Raw genomic sequence first — 19119 nt, 5'->3', positions numbered from 1 at the left:
CACACAAATTGTCAATGGAAAAATATGGAAAATTTGAAAAATGGGGGCAACGATTTATTTGTTGTAGAGGAATTAAAATTCACGCCTTTACTGCTGACAAGAGTTATTTGGCCGGATATATCGACTAAATAGAAAACTTGGAAGAGTTGTATTCTTTGATATAGGCAAAGGCATGGCAAAGGACCACGATACGACCTAATCATATAAAACTCTATGCTTACTCTATGCAAATGACAAAGTGCAATGACATTGACGTTACTTAAAATTTATTGCATTAGTCGAAAATATTTAACAGTGATAAACCGCTAAGCTATTTTCTTCTAACAAATAAATATGCCATTTGAAAGGAATCACAAATGCGCCTTAGGGCTTGGTAAGAATAGTTAACGTTTTCCTCAAAAATATAGGTACCTGCCTTTTGGAAATGACAGAGGGCGCGGCGTACCGGGCAATTCCATCGCGCAGACGATGTAGACATGCCTCGGCCGAGGCGACGCACGTTTTCCTCGGCAGATCATGCTGCTAATAGGTACCTAGCCTAGCCTACGTCATAATCGCTTACGCTTTATATTTATACTAGCTTTTGCCCGCGGCATCGCTCGCGTTATATTCGAAAATTGCGGAATGCTCCATACAAACTACCACCCCTCATTGTAGGAAAGTGGGGGTTTTGAAAGAGACAAAAAGTAGCCTATGTCACTCTCCATCCCCTCAACTATCGCTACTTAAAAAAATCACGTTAATTCGTTCCTCCGTTTTGCCGTGAAAGACGGATAAACAAACAGACAGACTCACACTTTCCCATGTATAATATTAGTATGGATTTATCGAAGCTAGTTTTCCTATCTCTCTTCTGTAGTGGCTCGACAAAGCCATACTGCCATTCGACCGCCACGTAGAGTCAAGGATTGTCACTTCAGCTAGGTCGGAATGTGTCTTGTTTACATTGTTGGGCCTTGTTGCGCGAGGGAAATGCTTCATGACAATAGTCGTTAAATACACCAGTCTATTGTTTAATTATTATTGTAATTATACTCAGGCTCCGAGAGTATGCTTGCCAAAAATCCCGACGCGAGCCGGTGGGGCCGCTTTTTGAGAGAGTTTCGCAAGTTGTTCTTGGTATCGGAACGGCACCCTCTCGTCTTCGATTATATACGGAGTTACCGCGCCCTGGTGGCAGAGCGGCGACGATACTTTGTGGAAGGCCACAGTGTCATCCATCCGCTAAGCATGTTCAGGTTTGAAAGTACCCTTTACTAATGAAACTATGTTTAAATATAATTACTATTTCATAAGTCAAAGAGAAAGATATATAGTAAATGAATTGACTATGACGTCACTTCTCAGTATTTCATGGTATATTTAGCAAATCGTTTTAACAGTTCTTAAAAAGAAGCTGATGTGACTAGTAGGAAACTAGCCTATTCTCGCGTAAGTGTAACCGAGATGTACAAAAACTTCTAACCCATTTTTACCCAATTCGGTAAAACCAATTTTCATAAAAAGCTTATTTACCTAAGAATTCGTAAGAAATAATAATGATACATAGAATAATAATTACCGATTGTTTCCGTTGCAGTCTTTTTTGGAAAAGCTTCATGATATTTGCTTCTCTCGGGCATATAGTATGTTCGACCCTGCGATTTTGCATAATAACAGATCCTTTCAACATGTTATTTATTGAAAATTGCGATGTGTTCCTCCTGTTTTTCCAATCTCTATGCTTTCTCGACTTAGTATTATGCTTTAACATCGGTTTATTGAAGAAAGAGTCAGCTTCAATAATACTTGACCGTAGAAGTATTGCAAGGTGGGATTTTTTAAATTTATATCTTGTATATTTTTACTGATTTTTTTAAATTTAGACGAAGTTTGTTCAAAATAATAAGCAGCATGCATCAGGTGCTTATCACTATTCTATTTCACAGGGCATACGTCTGTAGCTACTTTTTACCGGATCTGTTGTCATCTGTTCCTATTTCCTACATTTTGCTCATGATGGGAGCAAGGAGTCGGCGAGACTTGCTGATCCCGGACCTCCTGCCTTTTATTCGCGGCTTTCGAATTCTTTCTATTCTGGAAGACCTCCGGACTGCCTTACAGGTTTGCTTAGAGTTTAAAGCAATTAGAGCATTGATCTTAAACATTGGATATTTTTTATGATTTTAACCATCGTCTTAGTTCAATCAAATATCACAGTTTCTCATCTAAAGCATCATATCTTCAACAAACGTTAATATAACTAAGACTATCTATAACACATTGGCATGTTTTAAGTTTAATCACTTCTGGCACTCCTTTGTTCATTCCACTTTTAATAAATCAACTAAGAGGTCAGTGATTTCAGATTTGTAATGATTTTAATTGAACTGTTTCTTTGGCAGATGGTGACTAAATCGCATCTCTGGTACCGAGTGATCCGCCACCTCCTGTTAGTCATACTGGCAATACATTGCTTCACTTGTTTTCTCTATGTTCCTTCGTGTTTTGTACATTATGGTATGGTGATATTTGAGGGCGCGGGTGCACGTGCGTGGGACATAGTAAGAGCGCCGCTGCTGCGAACTTTAAGGGACCGGCTAAGAGAAGCATGTTCTGAAGTGCGGAACGGACGTCTGCGCCACGCCGCCTGAATGTAATTCAAAAAACGTCTCCTCAGTACATTTTGTATAGGAAGGACGTAAGACGCGCCCCCAGGTGGCGCGGCGCCCGCCACGCTGCCGCCACGTTTTTTGAATTACATTCAGGCGGCGTGGCGCAGACGTCCGTTGCGCGCCGCAAGACACGCGACACCTAAGTGGAGTCGGTCCCTAAAAGCTTCACGTTACTTCGAGTTGAGAAAAGACAGATCGATTGTTTATGAATCAACGATTCGCTTAATCGAAGATATCGGATATCGCAACAAAACTGACACACAGTCATACGAGTACATACAGAGGGCATTCAACGAAAACGTCGCAATAATGTAAAATTGATAGTTTTAGTCGGCAAAATGCTACACTTTCCGTCATCTAAAAGACTTATTAAGTTCAGGATTCGATTAGGACATCTTCTTAACTTACATGTTGTGAGACTGGATTTTTAAAAACTAACTCACTTAATTAATTATGATTTTTTTTCTGGTGCATGTTTAGGAAAACCCACGAAAAGTGCTGACTTAGTCCGTCTAATTTGTAAAATTTGGATAGTTTTGAATGCTTCAAGTGGTAAATTTGTATTATGTATATCCTGTACTACAATCTTCTGAGACTACTTCTTTGTTATAAGGCTTTAGAATAGAGTAAATGAGGATATGATGAATCCAATTTGTTTCAGAAATCACCTCAGAATAAGTGTCAATTTCTTCGAAAACTTACGTGTTTTTGAAGTAGTTTTAATATAAAAATAATCTGCAACGCTTACTTAAACAGATTTTATGCAAAAGTTTTCTATTAATTGGAATTTAATATTTTTGACGATTTTTTAAAAATGCCTCCTTATTACCGGTTACGCGCGATTGCGATGTCAGTACCGCGGCAGAGCTTGTAGAGGCAGGACGTTTGCCAATCTGCTCCGCACGCGGCTCGACGATCGCGAAGTTATTTTGTCATTGTGTGCGGCACCCGCCGTGTCCAAAACCGCACTTGTGTGCGTGTTTGGCTGTACTGTTGCATGTATACTGCGACCGAAAACTTTGATCCTTGGGTTGACGACATTGGTAACTAATTAACTTGACTAATATTTTTAGTAAGTATTATTTATTATTGAATATAATTTTAGGTTACTGACTCGTCTCAACAAAATCTTTGACAATAGATGGTACTCAGGATCTGATGATGAAGTCAGATGGTAGTCATGAGTTCTCATCAACCAGGTCTTGAAACCATTTCGTGTTTGGGCTCGTTTGATTTGCCTCAACAAGATCTTTGACAAGAGGTGATGGTACCCAGGATCTGATGATGAAGCCGGAAGGTAGTCATGAGTTCTCATCAACCAGGTCTTGAAACCATTTCGTGTTTGGGCTCGTTTGATTTGCCTCAACAAGATCTTTGACAAGAGATGGTACCCAGGATCTGATGGTGAAGCCGGAAGGTAGTCAAGAGTATTCAACAACCAGGTCTTGAAACTCTTCTGTGTTTGGGCTCGTTTGATTCGTCTCAACAAGATCTTTGACAAGAGATGGTACCCAGGATCTGATGATGAAGCTGGAAGGTAGTCAAGAGAATTCATCAACCAGGTCTTGAAACCACTCCGTGTTTGGGCTCGTTTGGTTCGTCTCAACAAGATCTTTGACAAGAGATGGTACCCAGGATCTGATGGTGAAGCCGGAAGGTAGTCAAGAGTATTCAACAACCAGGTCTTAAAACTCTTCTGTGTTTGGGCTCGTTTGATTCGTCTCAACAAGATCTTTGACAAGAGATGGTACCCAGGATCTGATGATGAAGCTGAAAGGTAGTCAAGAGTATTCCACGACCAGGTCTTGAAACCACTTCGTGTTTGGGTTCGTTTGATTCGTCTCAACAAGATCTTTGACAAGAGATGGTTATCACTCTTTTATACTCTGGCGCATCCACTGTCTCAGTGTGTCAACAGTCAATTAAAGCAGGTAGGCGTAGCGTAGAGTTGTATTTCCTTACAAAAAACTAATACATAGATGTGGACCTTCCTGTGCTCCATGCAATTAAAACAACATAATATTTAAAAACCGGCCGAGAGCGTGTCGGGCCACGCTCAGTGTTCGGTTTAGTTCGGATAAACCATCTACTAAATTATTACGTACAGGAATATTTAAATTTTGTGAGCCCAAGTGGCCATAACGTCTGTGCCATAAATCTAAATCTGTATCTACTGTATTAGTTAATTGACATGAGTTTTTATTCACCTGGCATTCTACTGAGTATAGTGTTCCCTCTTTGTTTCCGATCATTAACAAGTAATTGTATTTATAAACTCTTATTTTTCCATTTGCAAACTGAATTCTCAATCCGACATCATCCATTTTTGACACTGATAACAAATTTTTTCTTAAATCTGGAACATAATATACGTTTTTAATTACACATTTATTTAAAGTTTTGCCTACTCTGAACATTACTTCAATATTTCCTATTCCAAAAGCATCTAGACTTATCTTATTTTTTGCTACTGCTATTTTTCTTGGCACTTTCAACTCAATATATTCTGTAAAATGGTCTAGGGAGTACACTAAATGATCTGAACAACCTGAGTCTACATAAAACTTTAAATTTGGTTCATTACTCACATTTCCACAATAGAAAGCTGTTGATTCATCTTCTACAAAGTTGGTACTCTGGTCCGGTCTTCCTGTGCTGCTATGTCCACGTCCTTGGTTATATCCAGTTCCTCTGTTCGGTCCATTATATCCTCCTCGTCCTCTATTAAAACTTCTCCCCCGATTCCAGCTTCCAGATCCATGTCCTTGTTCTTGATATCCTCTATGTTCTTGTCCTTGATAATTTCTCTGTCCTTGTCCATGATAATCTCTTTGTCCTTGGTAACCTCTGTGTCCTTGTATATTTCCTCTTCCATTTCCTCGGCACTGATATTTTTTATGTCCTGGTTTACCACAAACGAAACAATTAAATGATGTTGATTGACCTCGATTATCCGGATATTTATTATAATGTTCTTCTTCTGTTTTTCTTCTTCTGCTAAAAGTCGGTCTTTTCCATATTTTTCAAAAACTACAGAACCTATCAAGTTCAAAACAGTTTTCCTAGAAAGTTTATAAAGTTCTACTTTTGTGATTTTTTTAAATATATGGTTAAAAAGTTAGAGGGGGGGGGGGACACACTTTTTTTCCTTTAGGAGCGATTATTCCCGAAAATATTAATATTATCAAAAAACGATTTTAGTAATTCATTTTTAAATACCTATCCAACAATAAATCACACGTTAGGGTTGAAATGAAAAAAAAAATCACTCCCTACTTTACGTGTAGGGGGGTACCCTAATAAAACATTCTTTCCACTTTTATTTTTGCAGTTTGTCGGCGTGACTGATATACATATTGGTACCAAATTTCAGCTCTCTAGTTCTAACGGTCACTGAGATTATCCGCGGACGGACGGACGGACGGAGGGACAGACAGACAGACATGGCGAAACTATAAGGGTTAAACACATTTTAAGGGTTAAACACATTTTAAATATAAAAAAAAACTACTTAAAATTAAAGAAAACCGATCTTAGTTCCATTATATATATGTACCTAGAAAACATCATCATCTTCCTTGCGTTATCCCGGCATTTGCCACGGCTCATGGGAGCCTGCGGTCCGCTTTGACAACTAATCCCAAGATTTGGCGTAGGCACTAGTTTTTACGAAAGCGACTGCCATCTGACCTTTCAATCCAAAGGGTAAACTAGACCTTATTGGAATTAGTCCGGTTTCCTCACGATGTTTTCCTTCACCGAAAAGAACCTAGAAAACATATCATATACAAAATGATATAAAACTAAGAAAACGGATTATATTCATTATACGCGATATAATCTGATTCCATAAATTTATTTCATGAGTAACTATCGCGGTGACAGGAGACAATATTATATACACAATTTATTATATTATAAAAGTTTTTTAATTTATTTCTTCCAAGGCTACACACGTTTTAATAGAAAAAACTGTGATAAGTTTAATAATTAAACTAAAAGGTCAAGTATTTATGCACGAAATCATGTATGCAAATATGGTGGTGTTTTTACGCAAGTATCAATAATGGTTAGTCCGCAACGCTACTGACGGCGTGGCGGTACCGACCATGAATGCTATCCCTTTCGCTCTAGCCGCACGTAAGGTTGGTTCGAAGAGGATCGCACGCTATGTCTGTACCGCAGGCTACAATCGTTATGCTTCTGGTTATAGTGTGCGTCTGCACACAGGCGCACGCCAGCGCCGCCGGCGTCGAAATGTGAGCAAGCAGATTTTTTGAAAGCGCTCTTAGCAAAGCTCTTCGCGATCAACGATTTGATTTATGTCTCATTCCGACGTACGCGCTACATGCGTTGCATCTTCGTGATGTCACATTGATCATAACGATCATTAAATTTGTTCCGTGTAGTGATGTGCAATTTCGATTCAATGCGACCGATCGTCACCGAATATCTTCAGATGGATCGAAACGATTAATTGAGTTGATTGAACATCCCGCGCGTGCGCCCGCTCCAAATAGCTGACGCTCTTAGTGACTTGGTTGCCAAGAAAAGAGATACTTTAAGATATGTGAGTAAATACTTTCTTTACAGTGAAAGGAGTAGTTCCAGTTGGGTACACGGGGTTCCTTGACACAGAAAACATTACACGCGTCTTCTATGACCTGTCGAACGGGCAACGCTATATAAAAGCTATGTTTGTAGCTGGTTCCGCGTTTTTCAGTGAGTTTTTTTTACAAGTACCTGTCTTTTTAATTATTACGTGTTTGTACGGATGTTTTTATGAAGGAAATTCCTCTGTAAATTGAGGTTGGCACACTGACCATAACGAATAAAGAAAACCGTTAAATCCATTTAAACAAATAAAATGGTCCCCGGTAATACCTGCTACAGGAGACGTTTCGTCTATTGCAATAAATGCCTCTTCTTTCTTTCTTTCTACAGGCACTGGATTCAACATGTTCGATAGCTATCATGAGCCCGAAATAATAGTCAACTCGTTTATAATGTTATTTGGATCCATGTTCAAATTGTACTCAGTTGGTAAGTGACTTATTGTCATGACTTATTTATAATTAGTCTGTCAGTTAAAAACTAAGAAACGACTAAAGAAAAGGAGCATATAGTATTTACTGAAATACATTTGAAGTGTGGCAACATTATTACGTTACCCTAAATATACACGGGTAATTGGTAAAATAATATTATACTACTGGCAACACGGCGGTAGGTTAGGTACGAAGGCAAGACGGGAGAGAGACACGACCGGCTCGTTCACTTGGGTCGAGGTGGTCAAAGAGCATCTCGAGTGAAAGATCAGTCAGATAAGTGTACCTTCGAGTACCCCTTATTGTGTAGATAATATTTTAAAGTAGGATATTGATGAACCTCCACACTATACCTTTTTTCTATTACACTTAGTTTGTTTTAAGTGCGGCAAACCTCTCATGTTCACACACTAATAGTAGATCTTGGGTAATATTCTCTCTATTGTCCTCACACGCAGAGGTATTTTTGTCAGCAACTTTTAAAAATGATGATGAACAAGTTGGTTTTATTTTTCATACAAATATTAGTTAGAATGTGCGTCATAATCATCATCAATTATTTTTGATGTAAGTCACGGATTAAACATGACTCATAATTTGCCAAATAAATATTTTCTATTTCTATTTTCTATTTCATTTAAATACAGTATCTTAGAAAAAACTTTCAAGGATAATAAAAATCAAAATACAAGTTAGTTTGAAATGTAGCTGAGCTGAACAAATCATAGTCAGTTTGGGGAGTACCTAGTACCTAGTAGTCTTTACTTCCAAATCTCAAAGGAAGGGGTTCTCAATTCGTCTGTATTTTTTTTTTTAATGTTTGTTCCTCGATATCTCCGTCGTTACTGGACCGATTTTGAAATTTTTTTTTGATTGAATGTATATGCATACAGATTGGTCCCATTTTTCTCAGAACCCAGTTCTGGTGATGGGATCCTGGAGAAATCGAGGGAACTCCTCAAATCTGAAAGGCATACATATGGTGATTTTTGTATTTTTAAAGGAACAGCATGCATTTACGTACGGAACAGTGACATTTGGTGCAGTGAAACTCCTGATGATGGTCAGAATGGAACTCCTCAAATCTGAACGGCACACTTATAGTGACTTTGGTATTTTTATAAGAACAGCATGCACTTACGTCCAGAACAGTGATATTTGGTGCAGTGGAACTGCTAATGATGGTCAGAACGGAACTCCTCAAATCTGAACGGCACACTTATAGAGACTTTGGTATTTTTATAAGAACAGCATGCACTTACGTCCAGAACAGTGACATTTGGTGCAGTGGAACTGCTGATGAAGAGTGAGCCGCCCCTGGTTAGAGTTCCGTTCTGATAATCATTCTCATCTGTAAGTACTTCAGAATCATCCAAATTTCAAAATTGGTTCAGAAATGACGGAGATATCGAATAACTAACATTAAAAAATATACAGACGAATTGATAACATAATCCAACATTTGAAAGTATTTATCACCAGAACCCCAAAGGAAGGCGGTTTTTTTTTCTTAAAAATTATTTGCTCCCGTTACAGCTACAGGGAGGCACCAGTTAGATTTGTCTTCCCAGTCACGAATCGCGGCCCTAGCACGCTAGTGTGATAAAGCCTATCATGTCTGTGCGTCTTTTCGCACTTGCACACCGAATATTATGTACATATGGTATGTACCAAGGATGATTTATATAGGATTGACAATCTTCAACTTCATAGTAATAATCAAACGTCGTACCTACCTCATTTTTTTGCGCCACCTATTAAATACTCGTAACTACACTGATGATGCCTACAAATTTCTTTTTTTTTTTTTTCGAAATGTGTATTGACGTGATGACGATATCATGATATCAAAATAAATATATCAGTCCCGGTATATATCATTCTTGGTATGTACATAAGTAAATAGAGTCACTGAAAAAAAACTTATTCTTTAAATAATGATTTAGTTATTGTCGGCTAACTAAAAGGCCACAGTATAAGGACGACTCAGCAGTTAATCTCCCGCGATCAGTATCTGCCTCTCTCGCACGCGCCGCGCGCGACCTTGGTAGCGCCACGCAGCGCGGCGCGTACTGACGCGACCGGCATCATCCGGTTCCGCTTCCGCATGTACTCTCTGGTCTACTCAAGGACAAACCGAGTGGTGCAAAATTTGTTTCAAGATTTTTTTACTGAGTCGTCCTTATACTTTGCTAAGGCTTATTACAGTTATTGATGTATTGTTGTAGTGTATTGGCTAAAAACTTACATGACCATCTACAACTCTACTTTGAGGTACCAGGAGTTGCTGGATCAAGTTGAGGTTAGTCCATAAAACTTCAGTCGATTGATAGCAGATTGTACAACTTTTTTTACGGGAATAGGTGGTTGATTGTAGTATTAGCTGCTATGTTTCGTTTGTATTCAAAATCAATAGTTATTTGTTTTACTCCCGAACGGATGAACCGATTTAGATTTTTTTTTGTCTGAAAGCTGAGTCAGTCGGGAGTGTTCTTAGCCATGTTTCATGAAAATCAGTCTACAATGTCGCAGTCGGGGGTTTTTTCAAAATTTTAATTTGGGGTTAGGTTATTATTGAATAACAAAGAGAGCCTTTAGTAGTTGGTGTGGTGAAAAAGTTATTTCACACCTGATAATATAAAATTTAGCTATACAAGGGGTAAAATCTGTTACAAGCAACATGTTTAGTAGTGTAAGGAATGTGTACGGAACGTGACCCTAAACATATCTCTCCAATTTTGTTACAACCTGTATAAATTAATCTAGCTGAGCTTGCCGAGCAATTTACCTTATTTTGTTCTTACAAAGAGGATCGAGTATTATAGAGAGTTACTGTCGAAGTAAAATGTGTAATCACAGTACATAGACTGCCATCTCTTGACACAGGCTTAAAACTTTTGAACCTCAGTTTTGACAATTTGGCCCATATTCTTAGCTTGATATGTTTTAAAATGTCAAATATTAATATTGCGCCATCTAGCTGAGCGTACCCCAAAGGTATAATGCCATCTAGGCTACCGTACCTTTTTCTGTATGGTACTGAGGTACGTTTTTTTCTTAGACTTTATCTGTCTATACGGAGTTATATATGTCTTTGGTTCTTGTAACATATTACGATTCCCATAACATAAATCACACCTTTAGAACGAAACCAACCTATCCTATGGCTCAATCAAATTGCCAAGCCGAGTCCACACAGAGCGAGTTACGTCGTGAGGATTCAATGTGCTAGCGCGGCAATCGTCCAATATAGACGTGCCTCGGCCGAGGCAGGTTGCTCGGCCTAGCAAAACGCGAACGCCTAGCGACGTACCTAGCTCAATAGATTGGGTCAATTTCGTTATAATGGTGCGAAATATTTCTTTAGGTCCTAATCCTAACCCGCCGTATGTGCTTGAAAGGAGCAAGAAATATGCGAACAATTATTGTACCTAATACTTAACTACTATTTTGCACAGAAATTCATGAGTCACCACCAGTTCCCTCTGATATTGATGAGGCGTTTGCGTGACTACTACAGATATCACTTCCAGGAGCACTATTATAAAGAACCAGTAGCTCTCGGCTACCTCTCAGGTACGTCCGACGTAAATTTTTGTACCTATACAGTATGTAAACCAACGAAAACCATTTACTGAAGCCTGTTAATATTTAACCTCTCGTATGCTTAGGAGCAGATCTGCTCCATATTGTTTCAACTTTAACATGTAGTTATTATGACTAATATATTAATGACAATTTTTTGACAGACGCATACGAAAGGTTAAGTTACACAGAGCAACTTTTACTATGGGACCAACACCCAAAACGCGAAATAAAAATTTACTCTCCCATAGGAAATACTTACTATAAAATAAAACTACCTATGAAACTGTCAGAAGATATTTTCGTGATTTCGGGGTTGATCCCATAGTAAAAGTTTCTCAATATCACCAGGGTGGCTAGCCGAATGGCACAATCGCTCACGAAACGCTCACGAAACGAAGCGCTAGTAGATATCTATCTCTATCGCGCTTGCGTATTGGCGCGACAGAGCCAGCGGCGTATCGCTTTCGTTTGGCGTCGGAGAAATGCCATTCGGCTACGGGGCCAGGGTGGCTAGCCGAATGGCACAATCGCTCACGAAACGCTCACGAAACGAAGCGCTAGTAGATATCTATCTCTATCGCGCTTGCGTATTGGCGCGACAGAGCCAGCGGCGTATCGCTTTCGTTTGGCGTCGGAGAAATGCCATTCGGCTACGGGGCCAGGTGCCGTAGCCGAATGGCATTTCTCCGACGCCAAACGAAAGCGATACGCCGCTGGCTCGGTCGCGCCAATACGCAAGCGCGATAGAGATAGATATCTACTAGCGCTTCGTTTCGTGAGCGTTTCGTGAGCGATTGTGCCATTCGGCTAGCCACCCTGGACATTTACGGGTTACAGTAAATGGTTTTCGTTAGTTTACATACTGTATACAACATTTGCCTTAACATGTTATTTGAATGTCATTTCTCACGTGAGTTTAAAAAGAAGTCTATGAGCCTGAGTTTGAACCCGGGACCTCCGGATTGACAGTCGCATGGTCTTACCACTAGGCTGGTGGCTTGATTAATGAAAGATTTCATTTACAGCACAGCTTCAACATGAGATACGTCTCAATACTTTACAGACGATGGTGGATAAAGTGGAGATCTTCCAGAACTTACCACCGGCGTTCCTAGGCAGGCTCATGGGATACCTTGAACATGAGGTACTAGTTATTAACTATTGACGACCGGCCTAGCGCAGTCGGTAGTGACCCTGCCTGCTGCGCCGCGGTCCCGGGTTCGAATCCCGGTAAGGGCATTTATTTGTGTGATGAGCACAGATATTTGTTCCTGAGTCATGGATGTTTTCTATTGTATATAAGTATTTATATATTATATATATCGTTGTCTGAGTATCCATAACACAAGCCTAGCCTTCTTACCGTGGGCCTCAGTCAATCTGTGTAAGAATGTCCTATATTTAATATTTATTTACCGTTATTCATACGTAGCACAAAATGTTTTAGTTCATTTGTTTTTCCTAACGAAGCAATTAAGGCTTTTAGGCACTGAGTGCGTAGCCGAATGGCACAAACGCTCACGAAACGAAACGCTTGTAGATATCTATATCGCTCTTGCGTATTGGCGCGACAGAGCCAGACTACCTTTTGCGGCGTTTCGTTTTCGTGTCGCAGAAATGCCATTCGGCTACGGCACCTGGGGCCCGTTTCTCGTAAGGTAACAAGCCTTGTATTACAAGTGCGCGAACTGTCAAATCGTATGGGTTGTCATGGAAACACACTTGTAATACAAGGCTTGTACCTTTCGAGAAACGGGCCACTGGTCCCACCAAAACTGTGTAAGGGTAAGGGATGAGCTATCGACGACAGAATTACAACAGATAGTCGCTCCCGTGACGCGATGATAGCGCTCGATGAACTATAAATCGCTCGCTCTCTCTTTTATTTACACGGAAACGACTATCTTCTGTTCGTTTCTATCTCCAAATAGCTCATCGCTTACTCGCTTTTGGTGGGACCAGCAGGGTTAGCACATGATTGCCGCGAGAGTATGTCGCCGCGAGATAGACTACCCGTCCTTATGACATTAATACAGTTAGAAGAAGACGTGTGATCTATCTCGCGGCGACATACTCCCGCGGCAATCATGTGCTAGGCCTACAGTTCTTTAGGGTGTCTTTTATAGTCTTTAAGTACTTTTAGTTCCTTGATTTTTAGGGTTCCGTAGTCAACTAGGAACCCTTATAGTTTCGCCATGTCTGTCTGTCCGTCCGTCCGTCCGTCCGTCCGTCCGTCCGTCCGTCCGTCCGTCCGTCCGTCCGTCCGTCCGTCCGTCCGTCCGTCCGTCCGCGGATAATCTCAGTAACCGTTAGCACTAGAAAGCTGAAATTTGGTACCAATATGTATATCAATCACGCCAACAAAGTGCAAAAATAAAAAATGGGAAAAAATTTTTTATTAGGGTACCCCCCCTACATGCAAAGTGGGGGCTGATATTTTTTTTCATTCCAACCCCAACGTGTGATATATTGTTGGATAGGTATTTAAAAATGAATAAGGGTTTACTAAAATCATTTTTTGATAATGTTAATACTTTCGGAAATAATCGCTCTTAAAGGAAAAAAAAGTGCGTCCCCCCCCTCTAACTTTTGAACCATATGTTTAAAAAATATGAAAAAAATCACCAAAGTAGAACTTTGTAAAGACTTTCTAGGAAAATTGTTTTGAACTTGATAGGTTCAGTAGTTTTTGAGAAAAATACGAAAAACTACGGAACCCTACACTGAGCGTGGCCCGACACGCTCTTGGCCGGTTTTTTTTTATTATTATAAACTGGCCAGTGATTGACCTTAGTCGCACCTGATGGAAAGTGACGACAAGGCCGAGGTTATATAGCTCACTGGTTCAGTAATAGCCTATTCACTCTTGACTTGATTGAAGTGATTACTATACTATCTATTATAACGTGTTTATATGTGAGATCTAAAATGAATATAGACGAATAACTCCTCTTGTTAAAGATATTCTTGCCTGATGACCTCGTCTTTCACGTCGGAGATGTCAGTAGACACATGTACTTCGTATGCACTGGAACGCTAGCCCTTTATACTGTCAAAGGAGTTGAGGTCAGTTTAAAGTTTTAAAGGCTGGTTTTAGTGATACGCGGACCGCACGAACAATTTGAAGAATTTGATGAGAAGTGTTTGTCCGCGCGGACCCGTCCGCTTTACTCTAAGACGCTCCCTGAACTTAATGCATATTAGTCCTGCGTGCGTAGTCGAATGCACAAACGCTCACGAAACGCTTACGAAACGAAACGCTCGTAGATATCTATCTCTATCGCTCTTGAGTATTAGCTCGACAGAGCCAGACTACCGTTTCGCGTCGTAGAAATGCTATTCGGCTACGGGGCTGTGCAGATAACTCCGCGCGGCCGGTCCGCGTGACACTAAAACCGTCCTAAGAACTACATATTTTAATGGCTCACTGTGAGCCTTTTGTACTTGTACTTATATATAATACTAGCTTTTTCCCGCGGCTTCGCTCGCGTTAGAAAGAGACAAAAAGTAGCCTATGTCACTCTCCATCCCTTCAACTATCTCCACTTAAAAAATCACGTCAATTCGTCGCTCCGCTTTGCCGTGAAAGACGGACAAACAAACAGACACACACACTTTCCCATTTATAATATTAGTATGGATTCTGTGCTGTGAGTCAAAGCTTATGTGAATCTTATCACTCCTTTCGTGTAGGCAATGCACCTAGTAGATGGTGACTACGTCGGAGCCCTTACCCTGCTGACGGCGAGCGTCCGACGCGTGACGACACTGGTCGCCATTGAAATCACGCACACTTATCGACTGAGCTTCGAGCATTTGGGGTAACGACTAAAATGTTTCTGTCACAATTTTACCTGTGCCTAGTTGTAGTTACTTACTAGAACCAAAAATGCTATCGAGTAACGTATTTTAAAATTTTAATAACTTATGGCAGAGACTGATAGATCATGATTTTTAGATGCGATCTGTGGGCAATTTCTCCACAGTGACATTGAGACTGACAATTATGTGCCTATTTCTGGGTTGATAAGTAATATTGTTATTCGCCGTCAATATTTCCTTGTTTAACAGAAAATGAATGGCGAAGTGCCACTGTCGGGCGTCAATTGTTACTGTTGTGAGACCACACTTCGGACACTGGCGATCAAATATATGAAAGAGGCGCGTTCCTAGCACACAGTCTAAGCTCGTGTAGGTGAACGCGTACCATGCTTGTATGAGTGACATATGACTGTTCGCGTTTTTGACAGGCCGTAACTGTCAGGTAACCGAGAGGGGGTGGGCGGCACTTTCAGCGGGGAGCGGGAGTGGCCACACTGTACGATAGTACTCTTTATTATACTGTGCCACAGCTGACAGCCTTTCCACCGCGATATACCTGACTATTTTTTTTATAATAGCTTTCCATGTGTCTCGGAGGCTGCCGTTTCTCATCCCACCAACACAGCACCAGCTAAGCTTCATGAGGATTAATTATTCATAACCAATGAACAAAGTATCGATCAAATTTTCTCCTGGCCAGCGCTAATGCGTGGAATACAGCTAATAGTTTCCAACATTTCAGAGAGCTGAACAAACTCAGCACGTTGTTGCTTGACCGCGTCAAGAAGGGGACCTTCAAGCGCTTCACGCAAATTGTGCACGTGGACGAGCTTATGCTTCTTGAGCCATTGGCTAATAAATGATTATATGGTAAGTACCTACTGCCAAAATTTCCAAAGTTATTCTTTTACATCATCATCCTCCTTGCGTTATCCCGGCATTTGCCACGGCTCATGGGAGCCTGGGATCCGCTTTGACAACTAATCCCAAGATTTGGCGTAAGGCACTAGTTTTTACAAAAGCGACTGCCATCTGACCTTCCAACCCGAAGGGTAACTAGGCCTTATTGGAATTAGTCCCGTTTCCTCACGATGTTTTCCTTCAACGGAAAAACGACTGGCAAATTATGGCAAATGGCATTTTGCACATAAGTTCAGAAAAACTCATTGGTAATTACGAGCCGGGTTCGAACCCGCGACCTCTGGATCGAAAGTCGCACGCTCTTACCGCTAAGTCACCAGCGCTCATAAGTTATTCTTCTACATATCCATACTAATATTATAAATGGGAAAATATGTAAGTATGTCTGTTTGTTTGTCCGTCTTTCACGGCAAAACGGAGCGACAAATTGACGTGATTTTGTACGTGAAAGTGACGAAGGTTACGTTTTGTCTCTTTCTAACCCCCCCGACTTTCCTAAAATGTGGGGGTGGAAGTTATAAATTGTAAGAAAGAAAAACGAAAGATGCCGCGGGCAAAAGCATACAATATAATATACTTCCTGCTAGACCCGTTCCCATTTACTTGGGGTCGGCCTTCCTTGTCCTCAATTTCCATCTAGCACGGTCTTGTGCTATGTCTTTATTTAAATGAGCTTCTTTTAGGTCTTTTTCAACCGTCGTCCACCAGGTGGTAGGTGGTCTGCCTGAGTTGCGTTTGGCGGTTGGCAGTTTTAGGGCAAGCTTCACCATATGGTCATCTGAACGCCTTTGGATGTGACCATACCATCTTAAGCATTTCTCCTTAAGCTTTTCAACAATGGGTGCGATCTTAAAACTTCCTCGGATATACTGGTTACGGAGTTTATCCAGTAGCGTGACTCCCGCTGACCAGCGTAGCATGCGCATTTCTGTAACGTGTAGCTTATCAAGATGCTGCTTGTTGGTTGCCCAACATTCTGACCCATACAAAACAGCTGGTCTTATGGCGGTCTTATACAAATGGCCTTTTACTTTGAGCGGCATCTTCCTATCACACATCACGCCTGTTAGTTGACGCCACTTCATCCATCCAGTTGTGGTTCTATGCGTAACATCGTTGTCAATTTTGCCGTCATTACAGAGAACGGAGCCTAGATATCTAAATTGCGTTACCGTAGGTATAAACGTGTCTCCTATCGCAATCTTGATACTGCCAGCATCTGTGGCACCATCTAAAACGCAGGACATGTGTTCCGTCTTTTTTCTGCTAATTTTGAGACCATTGTTTTCCAATGCAATTTCCATACAATTTAATATCCATAAGTCATCTTTTCGCTATCAGTTTTACAAACTAATCTTAGTTTTCGTAAAAACACTTGTTGATAACAATTTTTCATTTTTCTCCTACATAATATTCATATTAAGTAACGAAAAGTAAATATAAATAGTGATTACGAAATGTTTGGGTACTTTTGGGTTTAGTGGGTCCCAATACGAATGCGGAAAAAAGAAAATCCGAAACGAGTGGCGATAAATTAAAACATGACCGAAGGGAGTGTTTTAAATCGACACGAGTTACGAATTTCCTTTTCGCACGTGTATTCTACGACGTTTTTCAGTACAGATGGATCAACCTGACTCCTGTCAGGTTGATCCATCTGTACTGAAAAACCACTTCTCGCACTAGTAGTAGCGGAAAGATGACTGCATGCACCAGGATTGACGGCGATCTATAAAAAATCCAGCTGGATTGTAGTCGATTTCAATCCCTACAGCCCTACACCCTGATATCTAGTAAAACTGAGTATAGACATACCTACCAATTAGGCGGGAGTCCTATCCGGATTACCTTCTACAAATCCGGGTGGCCGGCCTCCGACCGTTCCTTAAATTGAAAGGGTGCTTAATATTCAACGTTACCGATTACACTGGTAAATATTTATTCCAGAATATTTTGACTATATCAGGTTGCCAATTTGGTTTGATATCTTGTTTTCAACTAAGGTAACATTTAAATAATTAATATTATCATCTTCTTTTCGATGATGGAAAACATCGCGAGGGAACCGGACTAAGTAATTCCAATAAGTCCTAGTTACCTTTGGGGTTAGAAGGTCAAATGGCAGTCGCTTTCGAAATACTAGTGCCTACGTCAAATCTTGGGATTAGTTGTCAAAACGGGCCCCAGGCTCTCATGAGTCGTGGCGAATACCGGGGTAACGCAAGGAGGATGATGAAGTCACCACCAGGTGACCAGAAGAGTTGTGTTCCTGCCGGTAAGACAAAGATCTCAACAAGAGTGCGGGGAATTAAGGTCGAGACCCGCAAATAATGCCTCGGTATGGTATATGAAAACTTCATAGGCTCCTGAGCCGCATGGTTTTTTACTTTTTACCTCCGACTTGTAAAAAAAAATCAAATATCAGGTCAAAACCATAAAAAACACAAATAAAAGGTAGGTGAAAAAAAACTGTGAGTAATTACTTAGTGTTAAATGAAATGTCCTAACATTTTATAAGTACCTATTTGTACTAAAAGCAGGTTGCAACACCCAGAATCTACGAACTGATCAACGTCATATATGGCGGCGGCAGCTGTCATCCCGTGTCATACATAACTGTCAAAGTTTTCACACAAGTAGGTACACTTGGATGGCGATGACTTTGATAAACGGTGTTGGTATAATCGGCCGTGTATGAGGAATGAGACACGGTGTAGGAATAGTGGAACTGAGCTGTATGTAATAAGTTCGGGATAGTATAAAAATATAATATCAGTTTCTTACACACACGACTTCTTACAGGCATTCTCAGTTTATTACACACGTTAGGTTTTTTATGATATTTTAGAGATAATTTCGCTAATTTCGGATTTACATCCGATTATCCGAAACTGTCATATTGTCTCTCTAGGAAACAAAAAATACATAAACCTGAAAAACTTCCTTTATTTGTGGCCAGGTTCTCTTATCGCTCGTCCAAAGAGTCTACATACTGCCTATTTCATGATGTAGGAAGGAAAAACGGTTTAAAAATGTACAAAAATAGTTTTGCCTGAAAAACCAAATGTGATATATTTTAGGCCGGT

The 19119-nt window shown here is 40.4% G+C and overlaps 2 protein-coding genes across 2 annotated transcripts; one reads left to right on the top strand and one right to left on the bottom strand.

Moving 5' to 3' along the window:
- Positions 1–1050: 1050 nt before the first annotated feature.
- On the top strand, positions 1051–15975 carry LOC125241564 (potassium/sodium hyperpolarization-activated cyclic nucleotide-gated channel 3-like). Its single transcript, XM_048150109.1, has 12 exons — positions 1051–1246; positions 1660–1810; positions 1929–2103; positions 2385–2529; positions 7248–7376; positions 7599–7697; positions 9931–10004; positions 11161–11278; positions 12316–12434; positions 14252–14356; positions 14984–15111; positions 15855–15975. The coding sequence occupies exons 1-12, from the start codon at positions 1051–1053 to the stop codon at positions 15973–15975; spliced, it is 1560 nt and encodes a 519-aa protein (XP_048006066.1).
- Positions 15976–16632: 657 nt separating this feature from the next.
- LOC125241562 lies at positions 16633–17076 on the bottom strand. Its single transcript, XM_048150102.1, has one exon. It carries the CDS (start codon positions 17074–17076, stop codon positions 16633–16635), a length of 444 nt encoding a protein of 147 aa, XP_048006059.1.
- Between the last annotated feature and the right edge of the window lie 2043 nt (positions 17077–19119).

The sequence above is a fragment of the Leguminivora glycinivorella genome, chromosome Z (assembly GCF_023078275.1).
Source record: "Leguminivora glycinivorella isolate SPB_JAAS2020 chromosome Z, LegGlyc_1.1, whole genome shotgun sequence".
Classification (NCBI taxonomy): Eukaryota; Metazoa; Arthropoda; class Insecta; order Lepidoptera; family Tortricidae; genus Leguminivora; species Leguminivora glycinivorella.
The sequence above is the reverse complement of the archived record's forward strand: the minus strand, read 5'-3'. Positions and strand labels throughout refer to the sequence as shown.